At 42.2% G+C, this 19,692-nt stretch overlaps 2 protein-coding genes across 9 annotated transcripts in view; one reads left to right on the forward strand and one right to left on the reverse strand.

The window, feature by feature from the left end:
• abi1a (abl-interactor 1a) overlaps positions 1–13,292 on the forward strand; it is a 62,817-nt gene extending 49,525 nt beyond the window's left edge. For 2 of the 8 annotated variants that reach the window (XM_069667283.1, XM_069667284.1), the window contains 4 exons: positions 3,770–4,072; positions 6,975–7,061; positions 9,262–9,447; positions 10,844–13,291. In XM_069667283.1, the coding sequence (XP_069523384.1) occupies positions 3,770–4,072; positions 6,975–7,061; positions 9,262–9,447; positions 10,844–11,019 (752 nt within the window). In that variant the 3' untranslated portion in view covers positions 11,020–13,291. Of the gene's footprint in view, positions 1–12; positions 208–3,742; positions 4,073–6,974; positions 7,062–9,261; positions 9,448–10,843 lie in introns of all 8 variants that reach the window. The other 6 variants (XM_069667285.1, XM_069667286.1, XM_069667288.1 and 3 more) reach the window with 6 other exon arrangements.
• Positions 13,293–13,368: 76 nt separating this feature from the next.
• Positions 13,369–19,183, reverse strand: pdss1 (prenyl (decaprenyl) diphosphate synthase, subunit 1). The gene is made up of 11 exons (XM_069667564.1): positions 19,028–19,183; positions 18,182–18,249; positions 17,041–17,173; positions 16,605–16,735; positions 16,275–16,416; positions 16,088–16,199; positions 15,846–15,955; positions 15,662–15,742; positions 15,447–15,560; positions 14,549–14,629; positions 13,369–14,278 (listed from the first exon to the last, which is right to left on the reverse strand). The coding sequence occupies exons 1-11, from the start codon at positions 19,181–19,183 to the stop codon at positions 14,138–14,140; spliced, it is 1,269 nt and encodes a 422-aa protein (XP_069523665.1). The 3' UTR covers positions 13,369–14,137.
• Between the last annotated feature and the right edge of the window lie 509 nt (positions 19,184–19,692).

Here is a 19,692-nt window from a genome sequence, read left to right on the forward strand (position 1 = left end):
TACTCCTTTCAGTCCCGCCCATGTCTGCTCCCCCGGGAGCCCCTCCGCCTCCCCCACCCCCTCCTCCACCACCTCCTCCCATGGCCGGGTTTGCCCCGCCAGCACCACCACCACCTCCTCCCATGGCTGGGTTTGCCCCCCCAGCACCACCACCACCTCCTCCCATGGCTGGGTTTGCACCCCCAGCACCACCACCGCCACCCATAGGTGAGACTCCTCGACTTCTGAGGCCGCTCCTGCTGGGACGCTGGATAATCAGGAAAATCGGCCGTGATTTTCTAATGGTGGAGATTCATTAAACCAGGGTGTTGTGTGTGTGTTGGATGGGTGTCTGTCTGTTTGTGCACACTGCAAGTAGGAGTCTTATTTCTGTTTAATCATGCAAATTTTGTCACATTATAAATACATTTTGTTTTATAAATTGCTCTAAATTGCTGTGTAAAAAAAGCTTGATTAAAAAACTCATCGTAAGTTCTGAATCTGACAGAGCTTTCCTAAAACTTCAGTAATGGATGCAGCTGCTTCCTTCGTTTTAGTTATCTATAGAGTTTATATTTAAGGCTCCTTAGACCACAAAAGGCTTGATTATCCATATTTTCTTTAATATTTTGCACTATAGGTAGAAATCATACTCATTAAATGAACATACAACATTATACGAATGGAGGAATTTTTTATTTTTAACCTTCGACACATCAGCCAGATTTCCTGGTTGTTCAGCTCTGCAGTAAATTACTTATCGTCTTGCTTGCAGTGTGAACAGACTGTATATTTGACTCTGCTTGGGACAGAGACGGTGTCTGGCTTTCTATTTAGTTCAGTAACATTACTCTCAATCTCCAGATGTGGTGGTGGTGGTGGTGGTGGTTCTTCTATCTTCACTGATTTATTATGACAGGATATAAAAGAAGTCTCATATCTCCTGAGGCCTGGCTGAAGTTAATAACTGCCTGCAGAATCTCCAAATTTGTTGATTTAAATTCAGCCTCTAGCGGCTGCGTAACCAGAAACATATCCAATCTCATGTGCTATCATGAATAAAAGTAAAGCCCTACAGAATATGGGGAGAATTTTTTATACATGAATGGAACATTAATTAAACTCTAGGACAGTGAGACTTCTTGTACACAGGTAAGTTGATGGAGTTACTTTTTACCAGAAAGGTTATTGTGGTTAAAGCAGCATGAGGCAAAATGTTCCTTAAATCTAGCTTAAATCATAACTGGGACTGTGACACAGAGGATCCAATTTAGCTTATGTTTAGCTTAGCCAAGTTGTAGTAGTAGTTCGTGTTAGCTTAGTGTTTGCTAAGTGGAAATGAACCACTATTTTAATACAGTTATTTTCATTTTTTCACCATTAAAAATTAGTTACTACAAATTATTTACATGTAGTAACGTCTGTATCCAAGTACTGCTTAGCTAACTTAACAGTGACAAAGCTACCGTTAGCTTGCTAATACATGACATGTTCAGATTTAGGAGTAAAATAATTAATAGAATATTGTCGACATATGTGACCTGTTATTATCAAAAAACTTTGTTAAAGCAATATAAACTTTTTATATCATATGACACAAATATACAGCACATGCTAGTGAAATTAAATGAGCTAAATGACAAAATAACATAGGTAAGGTTAGCGTTAGTAAGTTCTGAATCTGACAGAGCTTTCCTAAAACTTCAGTAATGGATGCAGCTGCTTTCTTCGTTTTAGTTATCTAAAGAGTTTATATTTAAGGCTCCTTAGACCACAAAAGGTTTGATTATCCCTATTTTCTTTAATATTTTGTACTATAGGTAGAAATCATACTCATTAAATGAACATACAACATTAAAAAGTACTGCTTAGCTAACTTAACAGTGACAAAGCTATCGTTAGCTTGCTAGCTCAGAGTAGTAGTTGAGCGCTGTGGGAGACGGCTGCCTCTCCAGTGTGTTATCTAATTTTGTACTTTTTTTATATATATATATATATATCGATAGATATATATATTTTGATCTTTATTTTTTACCCTCTGTGTGCTGATTCTTTCCTATTGTATTGTACTGTATAAGCTGCTGGAGACTGAATTTCCCAGAGGGAGTCATCCCAAAGGGATCAATAAAGTTGAGTCTAAGTCTAAGTCTAATACATGACGTGTTCAGATTTAGGAGTAAAATAATTGATAGAATATTGTCGACGTATGTGACCTGTTATTATCAAAACACTTTGTTAAAGCAATATAAACTTTTTATATCCCATTAGACAAATATACAGTACATGCTAGTGAAATTAAATGAGCTAAATGACCAAATAACATAGGTTAGGTTAGCATTAGCGTTAGCGTTAGCCTGTTCGAATATTTCCCTCTCTTTCTAACTTAATAGGCCTGCTACTAACTTTGTAAATACAGCCTTGTTATATTTAGGTTTATATGCAAAAATAGACGTGATTCAAAGCATTTTCACTTCAGTTTAATTTCTTTTTATTTTGCCCTCTTAAAACTGTGATATTGGAAGTATAATGTTACAGCTAATAGGGCATCAGAACTTCCTGTTATCGTGGTTGATTTCTTCTGATGGGGTGCGCTACGTGTGTGTCCTAACAAGTTTAAACATAACTAAAGTCTAACTAGAATAAAAAGGCTAAATAAAAGTTTTAATGAGGCAAATCTTTACTCTGAATCTAGTTCTGACTATGAAATTAAGAGCTTGTGGTTTTATGAATTCTCCAGGTCCCAGTTAATGTCGCTGGTAGTGAGCCAACACTCAGTGGGACATCTAAAACTCACAGCTGAAGTCCCAACACATTTGAACAGCCATTTCAGTGCTGCACACATTCAATTTGGCCTCATGTAGCTTTAATTAACAGGGGGTATTGACTCTGACTCTCTGATTGATACAGGCTTTGATTGAGGCTTAGAAGCACCCAGCTGTATGATTCCCATCAAGTACTATGTGTGTATGTTTGTATATCTGATTGACTGCAATTATCAACCCTTTAACCATGCACATTTCATCCTGTGAACATCAATGCACACTTTCAGCTATAATTACTTCTGCCGGTGAAAATACAGAGAAGTTTGTTTGCTCCTGTGTTCCTCTGAAGCTCAACTTCCTCTGGTTCCACCCATCCCTATCTGAGAGCAGGGCCTCTCCTCAGAGACAGGGTGTTATCGAGAAATTGGAACAGGAAATACTCTTTTTAACCCTTCTCTACCTCCCGTTTTTGTCTTTCACACACACATGTTGCATTTACAACCTTGGGAATTAAGCGTATTTGATGTCGTTTGATGCTGTCATTCAAAGATATCTCCGTGAGATTGCTCAAAAAGACACCTCTAATCCAATCTTCGAAAGATGTGTGAAGAAGATATTTCACTGCCAGTTCTGTTGAAACAAGAAGGATCAGTCTGTTCTGTTGCTGCTGTCCTCTCTTTGCTCTCTAAATCCTTTCCTTCAGTTTGTCTTTGCTACGTTTCTAAAGAACCCTTAGGTGCAGGATTTATTCAGACAACCTTTTGGGACACTTGTGTTTCATTTTACCCTCATGAAATCATCCATTAACAATCCACATTGCTTCCCTAGCTCACCTGCTTCCTCTGATTTGTTATTAATTGTCTCTTCATAAGGTGTGGGGCGCTAATCTGTATTTAAAAGCTCTCATCATCTTTTACAATCTTGATGATTCATTTTTTTCCCCCTTCTTTCCCTTTCCTAACCCCCCCTTCCCTATCTGGTTCTGCCTATCCTTCCTCTCTTCCTCCCCTGTCTTTCGGTGCTTCTAGTGGTGGCCCCTGGGCCTGGGCTGGGCCCCGCTCCAATGTCCCAGTTTGGAACCATCTCGCGGCAGATTTCGCGGCACAACCCCTCCAACTCCTCTGTCTCTATGATTTCGGCCACGGGCACCTACCGCCGGGCGCCTTCGGTCACTTCCCAGTTCTCCTTGCAGCAGCAGCAACAACTACAGCAGCAGCAGCAGCAGCAACAGCAACAACAGCAGCAGCAGCAGCAGCAGCAGCAGCAACAACAACAGCAGCAACAGCAGCCTCATATTAATGGAGGCACTCCTGGCTACGGCCAGAACTCAAGTAAGGCCCTTCTGTCTCCAGTCGCAGCCCGTTTTTAATGATCCTGAATTGTCACTGAGGGCACAAAACTTCACTTTTTTCCTGCACTGTCACAAACTAAAGCCAGCTAACCTTTGTAGCCATGAGTGAGTCACTCCTTCCTGAAGGTCAAGTTTGGCTTCTTGTCAGAGTTATTGACTTTCCCTGAGTCTGAAAGTGCAGGTTGAGGCTTTTTATTGAACTATAGGACGTCTTTAGTATCGATGCAGAATGTCTCATTCGTGTGTTATACAGCCGAAACAATACGGACAATCGATATCTGCTAGCAGTGCATGGTCAAAGTTTTGGACTTCACTTAAAAGGTGGTCAGAAGCTAAAAACAAAATGTATTTCACTGTTCATCAGGTGTGTGATTAGGGGTTTAACGATCCATGATCTTAATCAGTGTTTCTATTCAGGGACAAACAATCCGATATTATCGATGCAGAGTCAAAAACATTGATCCATATCCTCATCTTCATCAAACAACTTCATTTAGAAATTCTGTTATGATCCGATTTTGTTACATGACCGTTTGGTTTTGTCTCAAAGTATTTGAATAATAATAACTAAATTATATTGTTACAGACTTCAGCAAATACTGTGTATCACTGTCTAATGAATCAATTTAATATCCTATTATAATGAAACTCCAAGTTACAAATTGCTTCACAAAGGCAGAAACAGAACAGATAGTCATAAAATCATCAGGATTTGAAAGGAGATAAATATCAACACAATGTTGGAAAAAAAATTATATCAAATAGTTAAATGAGCCTTAAAAATAAAACTTCTAGTTAAATAAGCAACGTCTCTACGGGCTTTAAAAGACTAAAATCTACTTCCCATTTCCACCTGCTTTTACACGTGATAACTACCTGCATAAATAGTCGGGACATCCAATCCAGTTACCATTTCATTTACAGCTAATATAAACAAACGTTATCTGTGTCAATCCATCCGATCCAGGGGCTGCAGCCTTTGAAAGCAGATTGTGTCACAGCGGCGCATTGAAGGCTGTCCCATTTCGAAGGCTCCTTCAGATGCGGCCGACAACTGCGTCCTCCTTTTCCCGGGCCTCGAAGGGTCCATCAGGTGCATCCTTCGAGGCCCAAGATATTAACTGCAGCCGAAGAATAAAGTTAAATGTAAAAGTTTTTGGTTTCAACTTCAATGAATAGCTAGCATTGCACATGTTTTAAAAAAACTAAAGGGCGCTTAAAACAAATTATCATTAAAATAATAATAGGTAATGTTAGTTATGCTCGCTAGTTAGTCTGCTTGCTACCTGTTGCTAGGCAACAGGAGCAGCGTTTGGTGACGCAAACTGGAAATCCACCATAGACCAGACCATCTCATTTTAGTTCGGCTTTAACGGTCTGCGCAGGCCACGAATGACTCAGTCTCCGTAGACCGCCTCTTTCGACGGCTGCAGCCCCTGGATTGGCACACAGCTGTTATCCAAGTGTTTGGATCTCATTATGCAAATGGGTTGGGCTGGGCTACTTGACTTGTCCACAAACATGACACATCCAAGCCAACATTAGCAATGCCATGCACGGGTGACATTTTCACGGGAAGCTTCTGCTTGAGCTAGCAGATAGAACCAGACTTTGTTCATCTTTAAACTCACTTAGAGGATATTCTCACACCAAGAATGTGCTCACAATGTGGATCGCATTTACACCTGGCCGAGATCAGATCACATTGTGAGCAAGACCGCCTCCAGATGTGGAACATCACATTCCGATCACGATGTGTCTGGGGTGCATTTAACGCCTGGCAAAAACATCGTCGACACACAGATGCATATTGATACCAGGTGTAAATGTGGTTCCATTACTCCGCGCCTCGTCTGCATAAGACGATTATTATGTGCGGTTACTTAAACATGACGCTAAACAAGTTTTCCCATAGTGATTGTTGCGCCCCACACTGAGGTGGCCCTGTGGGGCTACAACTATCCACAATCTGAGCAAAAATAACCATGTGAAACACCTTAAAACACTCAAATACATGGGATTAATTTAAGGACAATCAAACAACCAGAACATCAACTGCAAATCAACCAAAACAACACAAAATCCCGGCTGAGAGGCAGAACCACAGCACTCCAGAAGCCTCTCTCTTCAGATGTCATGACTGGGGTTTTTAAAGCGTTTAAGACCAGGTGCAGCCTGCTGAGCAGTCACAGAGGAAGAGCTGGGGAGACACAACAGAAGGGAGAAAGGGACAAACATACAGCCGTAACATGATCAGTAAAAGTGCTCAAATCATCAGGGTGAAGTTGGAATTCAAAGTGCTCTGTGCAAACTGAAACAGGACTGAAGGGAGTCCCTCGGGCTTGTTGGGGTTGACATTTAGGGCAAACAGTGCCCCCCTGTGGCCGCCAGAAGTCCTCGCTTCTATCAGAGCAGAGAGTGGGAACCGTCCGATTGACAGAAATCAGACATAATCCGCCCGTTTATCCCTTTGGCCTCGGTGATCCCCTGATTCGATGTGAAATCTCATCACACTCACGGACGTCACTCAACTTTTCAGCTTTGTGTCGGATCTGTGGAGACCCTGCTGCTGCACACAGTCGGATGAATTAATCTGTTGATTATTGATCATATTTGCTTAAAAATGCAATCGGAGATTTCTATAGTTTATTTATAGTCAACAGATGAATTGATTTGACTCAGCGTTTCTCTCTGTCCTGCTCTCAAAGACGTGTAGACGCTCACAGTTCTTGCAGTGTGCACTCTCTGTCAGTGTGGTGTTTGCTTGAGATGTCTTCTGTTCATTCTTGGTGACTGATGGGCTTTCTGTTTTTTTTGTTTGTTTCCCTGTCACTCTCTTCCTCCTCTCTTCCCTTTCTTGTCTCCTCTCTGCCGGCTTTCAGTGTCTATCGCTCCTCCTCCTCCCCCCATGCCCCAGCTGACTCCACAGATACCTCTGACTGGCTTTGTGGCCAGGATGCAGGAGAGCAGTAAGTGAAGAGGCTAAGACGTACTATTCCCTATTTCCAGAACACCCAGCATGCATTGTGCTTGTTCATCCTGTTCTCCCCTGTCTGTTGAGAACATTTTATACCAAGCTCTTGCAACACTGGCTGAACCATCCCATAATGTGTCTCAGTAGTCACAGTTTATGTAACTTTTTAAGTAGCTTTATGTGCTGTTTAGAGGCACATTTAGTCCTTAAGCTTTCAAACTACTTTCAACAGAGTTTTGTGACTGATTCTTTGAAGAAATAAGGTTACGATGCAAAGAAGAGCCGCAAAGAATTGATCCCTAACTACTTTGATCATGGATTATTTTGGGTTGAGTAGAAAAAAAACTAATTATGGTGAATATCAGTAACCTGAATGTCTTTTGGACAAAACAATACACATTCAAATTTCATCAATGGCTTTGAGAAACAACATTTTCAATCAATCAGCTAACTGATTGATCAAAGGATTCATAAACTGAGTATTGGAAGAGATAAATAAGCCTTAAGCCTTTAAACAGAGCTGCTAATTACTTTCTTTTTAAAGTGGTAATCTCAGTTTTGTTCTCTTGGGCGCCAACTGTGGTGATAAACGGTAATTGCAGGAGCACACTTCCCAGATATCCAGACAGTGTTGCCTGTGTGACGTCCACGGTTGGCTCCAGTTGTAACTCTTGATTTTCCTCGCTGACGGTCGCTTTTCTTTTCAGACTGTTTGCTTCATCTGAGCGTCGAGTTTGTTTCTTTTTCTTTGGATTTTCACTTATATATATATATTTTTTTTTTAAGATAATTTTTTTGGCCTTTCATGCCTTTATTGAGCAAAGGGCCGAGGGCAGGAGTTGAACCTGGGGCCACCGCATCGAGGACTGTAGCCTCTGTATATGGCTGCCGATTTAACCACTGAGCTAAACCGGTGCCCGATTTTCACTTATTGTTGAAGCTGTATCTGTAGTCATCCATCTTTTCTTTGTTCATTCAGCCATAGTAGATTACTGTTTACTTGCAACACTTGCAGAGACTGGGAAAAGCAGCCGCTTAGCTCCGCCTACCCTCTCTGGCAGACCAACCACTGCTGGCTGATGGAAAACACGTCACTAACTGGGCGCCACATGATACACCCAGTCTGTAATACTGCAAATGTAAAGGCTTTCATCAGTGGGCCATAGGCTCAATCACCATTGTGTTACCTCATTCGATGACAGACAGTGACTTAAATGAAAATCTTTGAGATTATCACTTTAAAACCAATCAAATCTTCTTAATGGGACGATTTCCAGGTGTCTTTTCTCTTCTCTTGCAGTAAACTGAATATCTCTGGGACAAACAACACACATTGTGTCCAGTGTTTTTAAACAGCAATACATGAGGCATCTATGGCTTTGGGAAACAACATTTTCCCCTATTTTCTGACATTTTTAGGACCATAAACTAATTGATTAATCAAAAGATTAATCAACAGAGTATTGGACGAGATAAAGAAGCTTTTACTGTTTCTTTCTTTCGTGTTAGTTATGAGCCATGATAAGTTCTCACACAGGTGATTTTATCAGAAGCTCAGCCACTGATAAGCTGAGTTGTGAGATGATATGTAGGTGCCAAATGTCTCTGCAAAACCGCCCTGCTGAAGGTGGGACTGGACTCTTTGCTGCCCCCTGCTGTTCTTGAAGCTGCACTACGGTCAAACTTTACAATAAAAGAAGTTTATTTCCTGACAGAAAGAACTTAAGTTGTTTGTGGTGGACATTTAAAACATACTTTACGGTAATTATAGTGTTGAAAAAATATGTTAATTAAAGCAATCAGTCTCCCTCCCTTTACTATAGTCTGTGTTGTACAAACCGATTTAATTAGCATGATTCAGCATGTAACAGGAGGGCCGTTGAAGTGTTCACAGATCCTGTGCAGTTCCCTTTTCTCTATATGTGCATGTCTGAGTAGTTTCAGAGTCACAGCAGGAGCACAAACCACCTAAGAGGCTTAAACGTTCAGTATATCATCCTATTAAGTGATGCATGACAAATTCTAACAGTAATGCAGCCCGCTTACTATTCAGATACGTTCCATACACACCCTTCTGCATGTCCTATCATACTTCTGCATGAATCAGCCGCCGTCCTCTCCAGCACCAGGCTCACGTTGACCTTTTAAACCCGACAAGAATTATCTTAAAATAACTTCATGTGTCTGCTCAACAGTTGCAGATACTCCCACTCCTCCTCCCCCGCCGCCTCCGGATGACTTGCCAATGTTCGACGACTCTCCTCCCCCACCGCCGCCCCCTCCGGTTGATTACGAGGAGGAGGACGCTGCCGTTGTGCAGTACAACGACCCCTACGCTGACGGAGACCCGCAGTGGGCGCCCAAGAACTACGTGGAGAAAGGTTTGCTCAAAGCTCAGCAGATTTGGGATGCGTTTAAAGCGGTTTCCAGGTGGTGTTATTGTTGGCACGACTGTGTGTTCAGTCTTCTTTTTAAAACCAGCATTGAGACAGAATCCTGCTCAAATGGAAGCAATTCCTTGGCTCCTTTCTTATTTCATTGTGCACTTGTAAAGAGGTAATCTATAGCCCACTAAATATGGTGATCAAAGAGATGTGAGAGGAATGAAAACATGGATCTTTGGTTTTGGTCTATACCACAGACTGTATAAAAAGATGGACGACATGACAGCTCCCTTAAAGTGAAGCCAAACCCTCTCTATCGCCCCCTGCTGACTGGCTGCTGTGTAGGTCATAACGCCCGCCTCCTCCATGTTAACAGATGGGACATGAGTCAAACTATATATACGCCAAATAAATGTTTCTCAAACATGGTTTCTGTCATTATAGTTAGTTCTTATCATGCTGATTTACGTCCAAGTGTTCATTTTTCTGACAAGTTTAGTTTTAATTAGTTATTTGTTGCTGTCAAAAGGATGATTGACAGCTCTGTTGACAAATCCGGCTCCTGCAGCCGATCTGTTCCAGATTAGCAGAATAGAGAAGGAACGGCGAGAGGAGACGTAGCTAAAACAATCAGTCATTGAAGTTTACATATCTGTGAACATTAACCTCAGACCAACACAAGAAGCTGTTCTGCTGTTAAACACTCTGACGTGCGGGATCCTTGCTGGGTTTTTTTCAGTAAGTTAAGTGTGTGTTTTGGTTAGCGGAAGTGCCTACAGCGGCCTCCAATCTCTACTGCGCAACTCTGGCTCCAAATGACGTCACCATCGCAAGATGGCAGCGCCTGTCACAGGGGCTGTTTTGGCATCAATTTAATACAATGAGAGCAGATGGAGACGCATCGTCCATCTTTTTATACAGTCATTGGTCTTGAGTCGTCCACATCCATCAAAGCCTTGGTCTTGTCTCTGCACACTCTGACATGACTTGATCTTGGGTTAGGTCAACTGTACTATTTTACTACACTACAGATCGCCTTCTGTTTCACCCAAAGCCTTACACCTACCTCTGCAAAGAACAGATTAGATCTGAAACCGGGTCGACAGGCTAATCCCCGCCCCTTTCCGGCATGATGCTATGCTCCATCGGTAACTTCTGTGACGCCTTGTCATTCTTGTTGATGTTGAGCCATAATTTGAGCCTTCCTTTTCCCAGTTGCAGACAGAAGTGAGGCTTTACAGGAACCAAACGAAACGCAGACATTGTCTTTATCCTTTAGTTATTACACTGTGGAACCTACTTTTACTTTATAGCAACAAATAAAAGCAAAAAAAAAAGCTACATATCGTTCGCTTCTCATCTTTAAATCTAACCTCTCCCTCCCTGTTTTCAGTGGTGGCCATCTACGACTACAGCAAAGACAAGGACGACGAGCTGAGCTTCATGGAGGGCGCCATCATTTACGTCATCAAGAAGAACGACGACGGCTGGTTCGAGGGCGTCTGCAACGGCACCACCGGCCTCTTCCCGGGCAACTACGTGGAGTCCATCATGCACTACGCCGACTGAAGCGACCTGGCAGTAACAGTACGGTCTATTTATTCAGTCGTATCATAATCCAGTGACAGACTGACCGCAGCAATCTCCACTCATCTGAGACGCATAGACATAACTGTATGATCCCCCTTTTGATATGACAGAATGTTCTCTCCCTTACTGATTGCAAATAAAATGAAAAGTAATATCTATTTAGTTTATTTTGGTGTTATATGGGCGGGTGGGGGACATTTATGGAATATGTAAAAAAAAAAAATAAAGTTTCTAAGGAATCGTCTGCACGTGCTCACGGCGGTCGAACTCAAAGACGACGGTCAAACAGCTGAAGGACTTCATCTCGCCTGGACGAAGATTTTAGGTTTGATGGAACAAATACAACATCATGTGAGCACCTTCAGTCGAAGTGTTTGTACCGTCAGTTGTAAATAACGTGAGCTGCAGCCTCTCGGGTTTATGTAATGTGAATTCAGTGAATGTCGATTATGATAGTTTATTAGTGGTGCCCTCCTCGACTCCATCGGGCGTTCTAAAAGAGAAACGCAGGTGGCCGGTCGGTGAAATTTAAGTCTGTAAATTGTATTTCAAAGACGAATAATTACTCCTGAAAATCTTGGCGTCAAAAGCATGCAATTTATTAAGAGATAATGTAATCTTAAGTTTATTGCCATTATGCTTCCATTATGTTGTAAATGTATTATTTTTTAATTTTTGTTACTCTGTTGAAATCACTGAACTTTTTAGACTCTGAAGTGAATTTCCAGCTTTCCCATGATCTCACCCTCTGAATGCATTTGTTTTGCATCTTTGAAAATGAAATGGAGTTTACTTTGTTAAAGTGATAATCTCGAAGATTTTCATTTCAATAAATGTCTGTTGAATGAGGTAACACAATGGTGATTGAGCCTATGGCCCACTGATGAAAGCCTTTGTATTTGCAGTATTACAGACTGGGTGTCTGTGGCGACTTCAGCGGAAAAAATCACAAGCGGCGCCCAGTTAGTGACGCGTTTTCCATCAGCCAGCAGTGGTTGGTCTGCCAGAGAGAGTAGGCGGAGCTAAGCGGCTGCTTTTCCGGTAAACGGTAATCCACTATAGCTGAACAAACAGAAGCCCCTTTTACACTGTCAGTTCGAGGCAGGATCATTACGCCTCTGTCTTCTATGTAAAACGCACGGAGGCAGAGTGGTGGGGCGAAGTCGTTCCGCCTCTGAGCCGGCATCGGAGGTAGTAACAGAGGAAAAACAGCGTCTGTGTAACCTGCCGAGCCGGCATGGCAGAAAAGCGCCGTGTGTGTATTTGAAGCATGCGCTGTTTGTTTACACCTCACGCACGTTTTGCTTCCTCAACACCAGAACACTATGTAACAACACGCGCACTGGGGCGGCTTTACGTCGGCGTTGTTTGGTCCGATGTAAAATGGCAAAGGCTGCATGACGCCAGAGCTTCGTTACAGCGCTGAGGCGGAACTGCAGTGTATAAAGGGCTCAAGAAAAGATGGATGACTACAGATACAACTTTGAAAATAAGTGAAAATCCAAAGAAAAAGAACAGTCAAAAGGGGAAACCGTCAGCCAACCGGAGCCACCCGTGGACGTCACACATGCAACACTGTCTGGACATTACAGCTTAGGTGCCGCCAAAGAGAACGAAACTGAGATCTTCGAGATTACCACTTTACGATCTGTTTGAAGCACGAGAACACATTCCATTTTAGCTTATTATCCAGCGTTTGAAAACATGTCACATCACTGTTATTAACTTTATTCTAATCCACGTTAAACCTGTAGGATCTATTGGCAGTATCGGGCGCCGGTAAACAGCTGGTGGTGTGCATCGATCAAGCCTGGAAGTTGTCGTGCCTGACACTGCCACGTTGTTACAATTCAGATGTAATGCAGACCAACAAACAACTCTAATACCTCCTCAGTCTTCAGCGAGCGTCAGTGACGATCACAATGTCGAACGCTCTGATCGTGAAATCCTCTGGGCTGCACAGGTGTACATATTTTAACTCGAGTTAAATCAGCACTAGGTCTCACTCAGGTCTGGGAATCATCTGTATAGCATTGTATTTTTCTGTTGGCCCTACATCTAACATGACCTAATTTTTACTTCCATTTCAGGACTCTGCAGCTAATGCCTTGATATTTTGCCCATATTTCCAATTTCAAAAAAGACGTGTTCCAGCTCTATTTCACGGGTAGAAATACTGAAATCTATCCCTGTCTGCCCTTCATTTGTACATATAATATGTTGATTGAAAGATTAATGTACAGTCTTTTTATAATAAACAATTCTATGTACAACATGAAAGCATGTGTGGTCACTTGGAGAGAATTCAAAGAGGTGCAAACACTTGGGTTAAATAAAAAAAACAATAGATTTATTGAGCACACAGTCTTTGCAGATGTTAAGGCCGTGGTTGTTACAGGACACTTTGCATTACAGAAGCAACCTCACTCCACGAGTCATAAAGACAGGTGACTGTTTGGCCTCGGAGGTGTGGACGGATGACACGGATCCAAACAAACACCCCTATGACTCTTTCCACCTTTACTGCATCTGATTATTTTTGCGACATCTCCGCAGCTCAGCACCAGCGGTAACAAACGTTTCAGTCACAGTCGGCTGGTTTAGAGTCTTCGGAGGCTGTTGCAGGTACAGTGCTGTATGCACCGAAGAGTTGGGGTGCAGTTTTCAACCTTAACCGTTAATGTAATACATTTATATATTTCCTTTAGCAAATAACTGTTGATACCAGTCAGATATTCAAGTCTGCATCCAGTGGATTTGCATTAAAAACCGCATGTGTTCATATATAATATCATTACTGAGCAACTCAGCCTCTTGTGTATGTTTTGGAGTGGTTGAGAGAGCAGATACCTGTTCAGAAAGAACCCTGCGTGCTGTTTTGATCCCTTGATTTTAATTAATCGGATTGCTTGGCACTAAAACCAGCTACAGGAGTCCACCCGAACCAACCGCCTATCACTGCTCTCTCTGTTTGTGTCCGAGCCTGGCCTGCACTGACGTGGGGGAGAGAGGAGGGGAGGGGGTGAGTTCAGAGTGAGTTGCTTTCCCCCCCCCCACAGGTAGGTAGCTGCCTGACGTGAAGCTCGGCGACGGAGGTTCACTTGTCTCTGGTGAGCACCATCTCAGTGAGCCTGATGAGGGCGTCCCTCTCTGCCGACGGCCTCAGCATGCTGATCTGCCGGATGGCTTCTTGGCAGTAGCGCTGGGCCAGGTAGTTGGTCTGCTGCACGCCGTCGCTCTAAAACGGAAGAAGAAGAATTTAGTTGTCAGACTGTTTAAGGAGATTTTGTCTTACAACAAAAAAAATGTAGTCTAACCTTATGCACGTTATTACCAAAGAAGGAAACAAAAGAAACAGAATCTAATCTTAATAAACCCTGTTTTCCTTCTTGTTTCTTTTCACCGATGAGATAAAATTCATTGATAAACAGGAACAACTAATGAAAGGATATTAACAATGTCCCTTTGTTTCTTTTTAATCTAGTTTACAATGTGTATATTCTCGTACCTGAAGGACGTACTGCCAGGCTCGATCTACATCTCCTTTAGAGCTGAAGCGTCTCATGATCATCGAATGGAGCTCAGGGAACTAAAAACAAAGACACTGAGGTTAAGACCGACAGGACACAGAAAGAAACAGTAATGCAGTGTGCATGTTGTTGTTTGTGGAGGAGAGAGTGGGGGATGACATGCACCAAATGATCACAATTTGGGAGTCGAACCTGTGATCAGTGCGTCAAGGACTGTAGCTTCTGTAAATGGGTCACCTGCTCTACCAACTGAGCTTAAAGGAGCAAATCGCCCCTGGAAAAAGCCACTGTCAGTCAAAGCTGGTGTCCTCTGTAATCAATAGAAGCAATGATATTTGAAATTGGCGCCATAGTTGCGGAGAAAGTTGTACAAAGAGCTCATGGTTTCGCCCATTCTACATTCCTACAACACCCAGCGTGCATTGCGCCCCTCCCTCTGAAAGGAACGATCCAGCGAGAGACGCTGGAGTGAAATACTACCGTTTCACTGCAGGCAACGGCTCAGAGCGGTACAGAATCTGAAAAACGACGAGAATATACCGGTGGATCGTCTAAAACATCTTCAGGTCTGCAGTCTACATTTCAAACCTGACGATTTTGAACAATACATGACATCGGAGGCGGCGTCCTAGATTGAGGAAGTGTAGTTTAGCGAGCTCCCTGGCCTCCGTCAGATGACAAGTTTTACGTAGTCTGGCGGAGGTTTTCCAGGGCCCAACGCAGAAACGGACAGCGTCCTCCAATGTCACAGAGCGAAACTGCATTTTTTTTCCTACCATAATGGCATTAGCTCCCCATAATAGCACGATAGGACTGAGGCTGAAAATAGGCAAACTGGCCCTTTAACCAGCGCCCCAGTTTGTGTTTTGTTCTCACCTGTTGACAAGCAAACAGGACCGGCCCAGTGGCCAAGCCCAGTTTGAGATCTGCTGCCGAGGGCTTCCCCAGCTGATTGGCTCCTGATGTGAAGTCTAAGACATCGTCCACCAGCTGCCGGACAGAAGAATACACACATTTAAAGTTAACTGACAAATCCCTGCATTTCAGAACAGCTGTGAGTGTAACTTAAGGTCAAAAGTGTCACCAGTTACCTGAAACGCGATGCCAACGTTCTTCCCGTACTGGTACGCTATTTCGTGGACTTCAGGATCAGAGTTTACTAGAATGGAAACCTTCAATGAAAGAGAGGAAACAGTCAACAAAAAAACATTGGCTGTGAAAACCGAGGCTTTCCTCCAACTCTGCGATATTTGTGTGGAGACAGAACGTACATACTGCTTTACAACTGTTTGCAATAAGACTCGCCGTCTTCTTGAACGTTTTCTCGAGGTAGTGTTTGAATCTCTCGTTCTCGTTCTCTTTGGAACCGAGCTGCATGAACTCACCTGGAAGCACAATCAACAGATAAAGGAAATAAATGAAAATCTGAAGCTAGTAACTCGTGGGGTGAGCAAAAAGTGTGAATTTTGCGACTTATTATGGGCATGGCAAAATGACAAACAACTTGAGTACTGTACCTCGCACCAGGTCCTCTATCACCTGGGACAACACCTTTACCACTGTGATGTTACCAATACGAGCCAAGGCCATGGAGGCAGCCGAGAGGATGAAATCTCCGACTAAGATAGCCTGAAGGAGAGAAACAAGTTAAATGTATATCCTTAATACAGGTTAGGAGAAAAGGACAACTTCTGTTTCCCTCACCTTCCTTTCACCCCACATTTCATTGATGGTTCTCTTCCCTCGTCGCTTATCCGACCCGTCGATGACGTCATCGTGCACCAGGCTGGCAGTGTGGATCATTTCTGAGATCATAGCTATGGCCCTCTGCCCCGGGAGCAAATCTCTACAGAGGACAGGGATGAACCACAGTGAACAGGAAGTGAGCCGGTGTAATGCTTCATAAAACTATTTAAGAGTTATCACAGGGTGTGGTGCACTTTCATCCCTATCAAAGGTCACGTCGTGTGAGCAGTACCAGCAAACAATATTTTGTTGGAATATGAAGGTCGCTCCGGAGTGATCGTGATTTACCCGGCTCTGTTGCTGTGGATGTTGAGCGCCCGAGCCATCAGGACGACTATCATTGGTCGGATTGCTTTGCCTTTGCCATCGAAGTAGTAGTCGCATAGATACTTCAGCTCGTCTTTGGATACAAACAGCTCCTGTGAGGAAGAGTTATACAATGTGCATCTTTTATTTCAGTCATCATCGAGAAACATCTACCAGACAACATGTGACAGTAATATTTCTCTGTTCAGTTTAACTTATATTGTTTTTGATTGCTCCCCCGCTGTATGTTACTGACTGATCCCTGCAGCTTCAAGGTCAAATCCAAGCAATAAGAAAAAGGCTCCCAATAGACTCTATGCCGTCTGGATCGATCGCTTTTCCAGTATTGACTGAAATAACAAATATTTCTTATGCATTTAAACATAGCAAGTACACACTCTCTGCGTTGTATTTTTACCTTTCTGATGTCATCGTATAAACTTTTTAAATCCTTCTGTGCTAATGTGAAAGGGTCTTTCAGCTTTGCATCACTGTGTATTTGTCTGCAGCAGCAGGATTGTAGTTTGGGATCCAGCAGCCGTGATTTGTGTCTGTACAGAAAGAAAAACAGAAGCTGTGAAATACAATTAAATTACAAGTTAAATGTAAAAAAAAAATGGCACCCATTGTTTTGCTAAAACCAGAGTCAGGTCAAAACATATTCAAAAGGTTAATATTATTTCTTGTTTAGTTATTTACAGTTAGTCCTCCTGGGGTCCATCGAAAAATAATACTACATAAATGTAATGTTATTATGTCAAAATTGCATGGCTTGGCATTTAAACAAAACTGCTATATTAAAGGTGTGCTAAAAAGGTGTCTGGTGGTACAAGAATAACAGTGCAAAGTAGAGCTACAGTTATTTGCGTAGTAAAGTAGTCATTCAAGCTGACATGTGAAAATAAAATGTTTGTTTGAGCTTCTTAATTATAAGTAGGGATGCACGATATTATTGGAACGTTATCGGTATCTCCAGATATGTCTGCCGATATTTTCCGCCAATAAAACAACGCTATAATTATGCCTAAATGCTCGATAATTCTCTAAAAAAGATTGACATCAAGCGTGAAGAAGGGTGCAAGATGTCTGCGGTATGGCAGTTTTTTGAAGTTTCCGAAACGGACAGCAAGGTTGTGCTCAGCATCAATCACACAAAAGGGGCCAAATCTCATTCATTCAACACTACAAATGTAATGACCCATCTCAAGAATCTGCCAGTGAGCCACAACAATAACAGAAGGCATGATATCAATTCCACTACAGAGACTTGATGTTCTCCGCAATGAGGCGGAAAAAAACATGCCGCATATATCGGTATCAAAATTGGCAAAAAGGGTTGGAAAATATTAGCAAAAGTAGTGATGCATGCTGGTAAATGAAGAGCTTTGGGGTTGTGTTCTGTTGGTTGGACAAAAGAAGCACCTAAAGACAATATCTGGGATAAGTATATTTCAATTTTATGTCATTTTCAATACACTAAACAGTTACTCATGAAAATAAGAAGCAAATTAATACATAATTTAAATACGGATGATTAGTGAACAGTACAGAAGACTCACCTGATGATAGCTGAGGTAAAGTTTAAAGATTTCAGGTTTGTTTGTGTTGGTAGATTTAATGGTCGCCCCTAAAAAGTAAGAAAAAAAAGAAAGAATTTAGACTACTTTAAGGCCATGTCTCTCCATAATTAAAAACTTTGAAAATGACCTCCAACAACATATAGAACATCATGTTGGTCAAAATAATGTACAGACAGAATAACTGCACAGTTATCTAGTTATATATAACTAATACAAATATATCCTGATTTTGGTTACTACATTAAACTATTATAGGGTGGTGAGGGTGTTTAAGGGACCTCATTATTTTTACATTAAGGCTACAGTCGTCATGTGATGATGAAATGTTGAAGTTTAAAAAAAACAATTGTAGAATTTGTGAGTTTAACTTTTTGGTTATGGAAATCCAGAGTAACAGCCGCGAGCTAAGTAATAGTAAATGAATGAATGAATGAATGAATGTAGTAGGTGTAAATATATCTAAATGAATGGGGACATTGGTTAGACTTAGGTGGACAGCCTGCCGAGTAAAGCACTGAGCTTAGTGTAATTGCCCCTGTAAGGTCAGGAGCAGGTCTTGACCTTTATGACTGATAACTCTAAACAAGCCAACACCCCCTGCAACAAGTCGCCATTCATTTGAGAAATTCTTACAAAATGCGAGAAACTCTTGCAAAATAGACACGGCAGTTACATTGCCAGGAAATGTTAAGAAATATTTCCCCTTAGCAGGAAACGACAACCCTACAGAAGGGGCTGCTGACAGCTCTCGGGTGTGTATGACCTTCCTGGATTTGACAGGACTCCCCTGCCGGTGTCCTGCTGCAAAACCGCCGCAAGACTCACCTCGTTCCCGGGCCCGGAGCTCAAGGTTGTCCGGCCCAGAGAGGACGCGGAGACGGACATAGACCTGGCATTACATTGCCAAAGTGTTTCAAATAAACTCGTGCTCGTACAGTTTTTAGTCCACCTCCTGCACTGTCTCCACCACGGACCCGCCATGTTCCCCAGCAGCATGCATTGGGACAGGTTATATATTGGAAACGGAACCGGAAAACAGTAACCAGGCGTCAGTTGATGACGTCTCATAACGAGGAATTTAAATTGCGTTCAAGTGCTCCTTGGATGCTCGGAGTTCGCTGATTGGGAAGTTGTTCTTCCGAATTCGATGTGTTCATGTGCTTTAACGTTGTCATATGGAAAGTAAATGTACGATACAAAGGTAATATGTTGTGTTTTATCATCCAGAAGTAAACTAGGTTACTCTACGCTGTCTCAAAGTAACGATTACAACATAATACCTTGTGTTTGTTAAAATCGTGCTATATAAATAAAGTGGATAATACCCCATGAAATCTAACAAATGAGCCAAACATTTTTTGCATAAAATATCTGTCAACCCAGTCTGTCAAGCCAAGTCGGGTGCCAAAAAAATATTCGAATTGTCGGCTTGAAAGAGCCTTCACGTGAACTTTCCCAGTCGGAAACTGGTTTTTCAGATTATTCCGACA

The sequence above is a fragment of the Semicossyphus pulcher genome, unplaced genomic scaffold (genome assembly GCF_022749685.1).
Source record: "Semicossyphus pulcher isolate SPU_LCO1_2020_fin unplaced genomic scaffold, fSemPul1.0.p SCAF_18, whole genome shotgun sequence".
NCBI lineage: Eukaryota > Metazoa > Chordata > Actinopteri > Labriformes > Labridae > Semicossyphus > Semicossyphus pulcher.

Coding starts and splice junctions, on each gene's coding strand:
- pdss1 (XM_069667564.1), bottom strand. CDS start 19,183: ATGGCGGGTCCGTGGTGGAGACAGTGCAGGAGGTGGACTAAAAACTGT. Junction 16,736..17,040: donor TATACGATGACATCAGAAAG/GTAAAAATACAA, acceptor TCTTCCTCACAG/GAGCTGTTTGTATCCAAAGA. Junction 15,956..16,087: donor GATAGAGGACCTGGTGCGAG/GTACAGTACTCA, acceptor TTGTGCTTCCAG/GTGAGTTCATGCAGCTCGGT.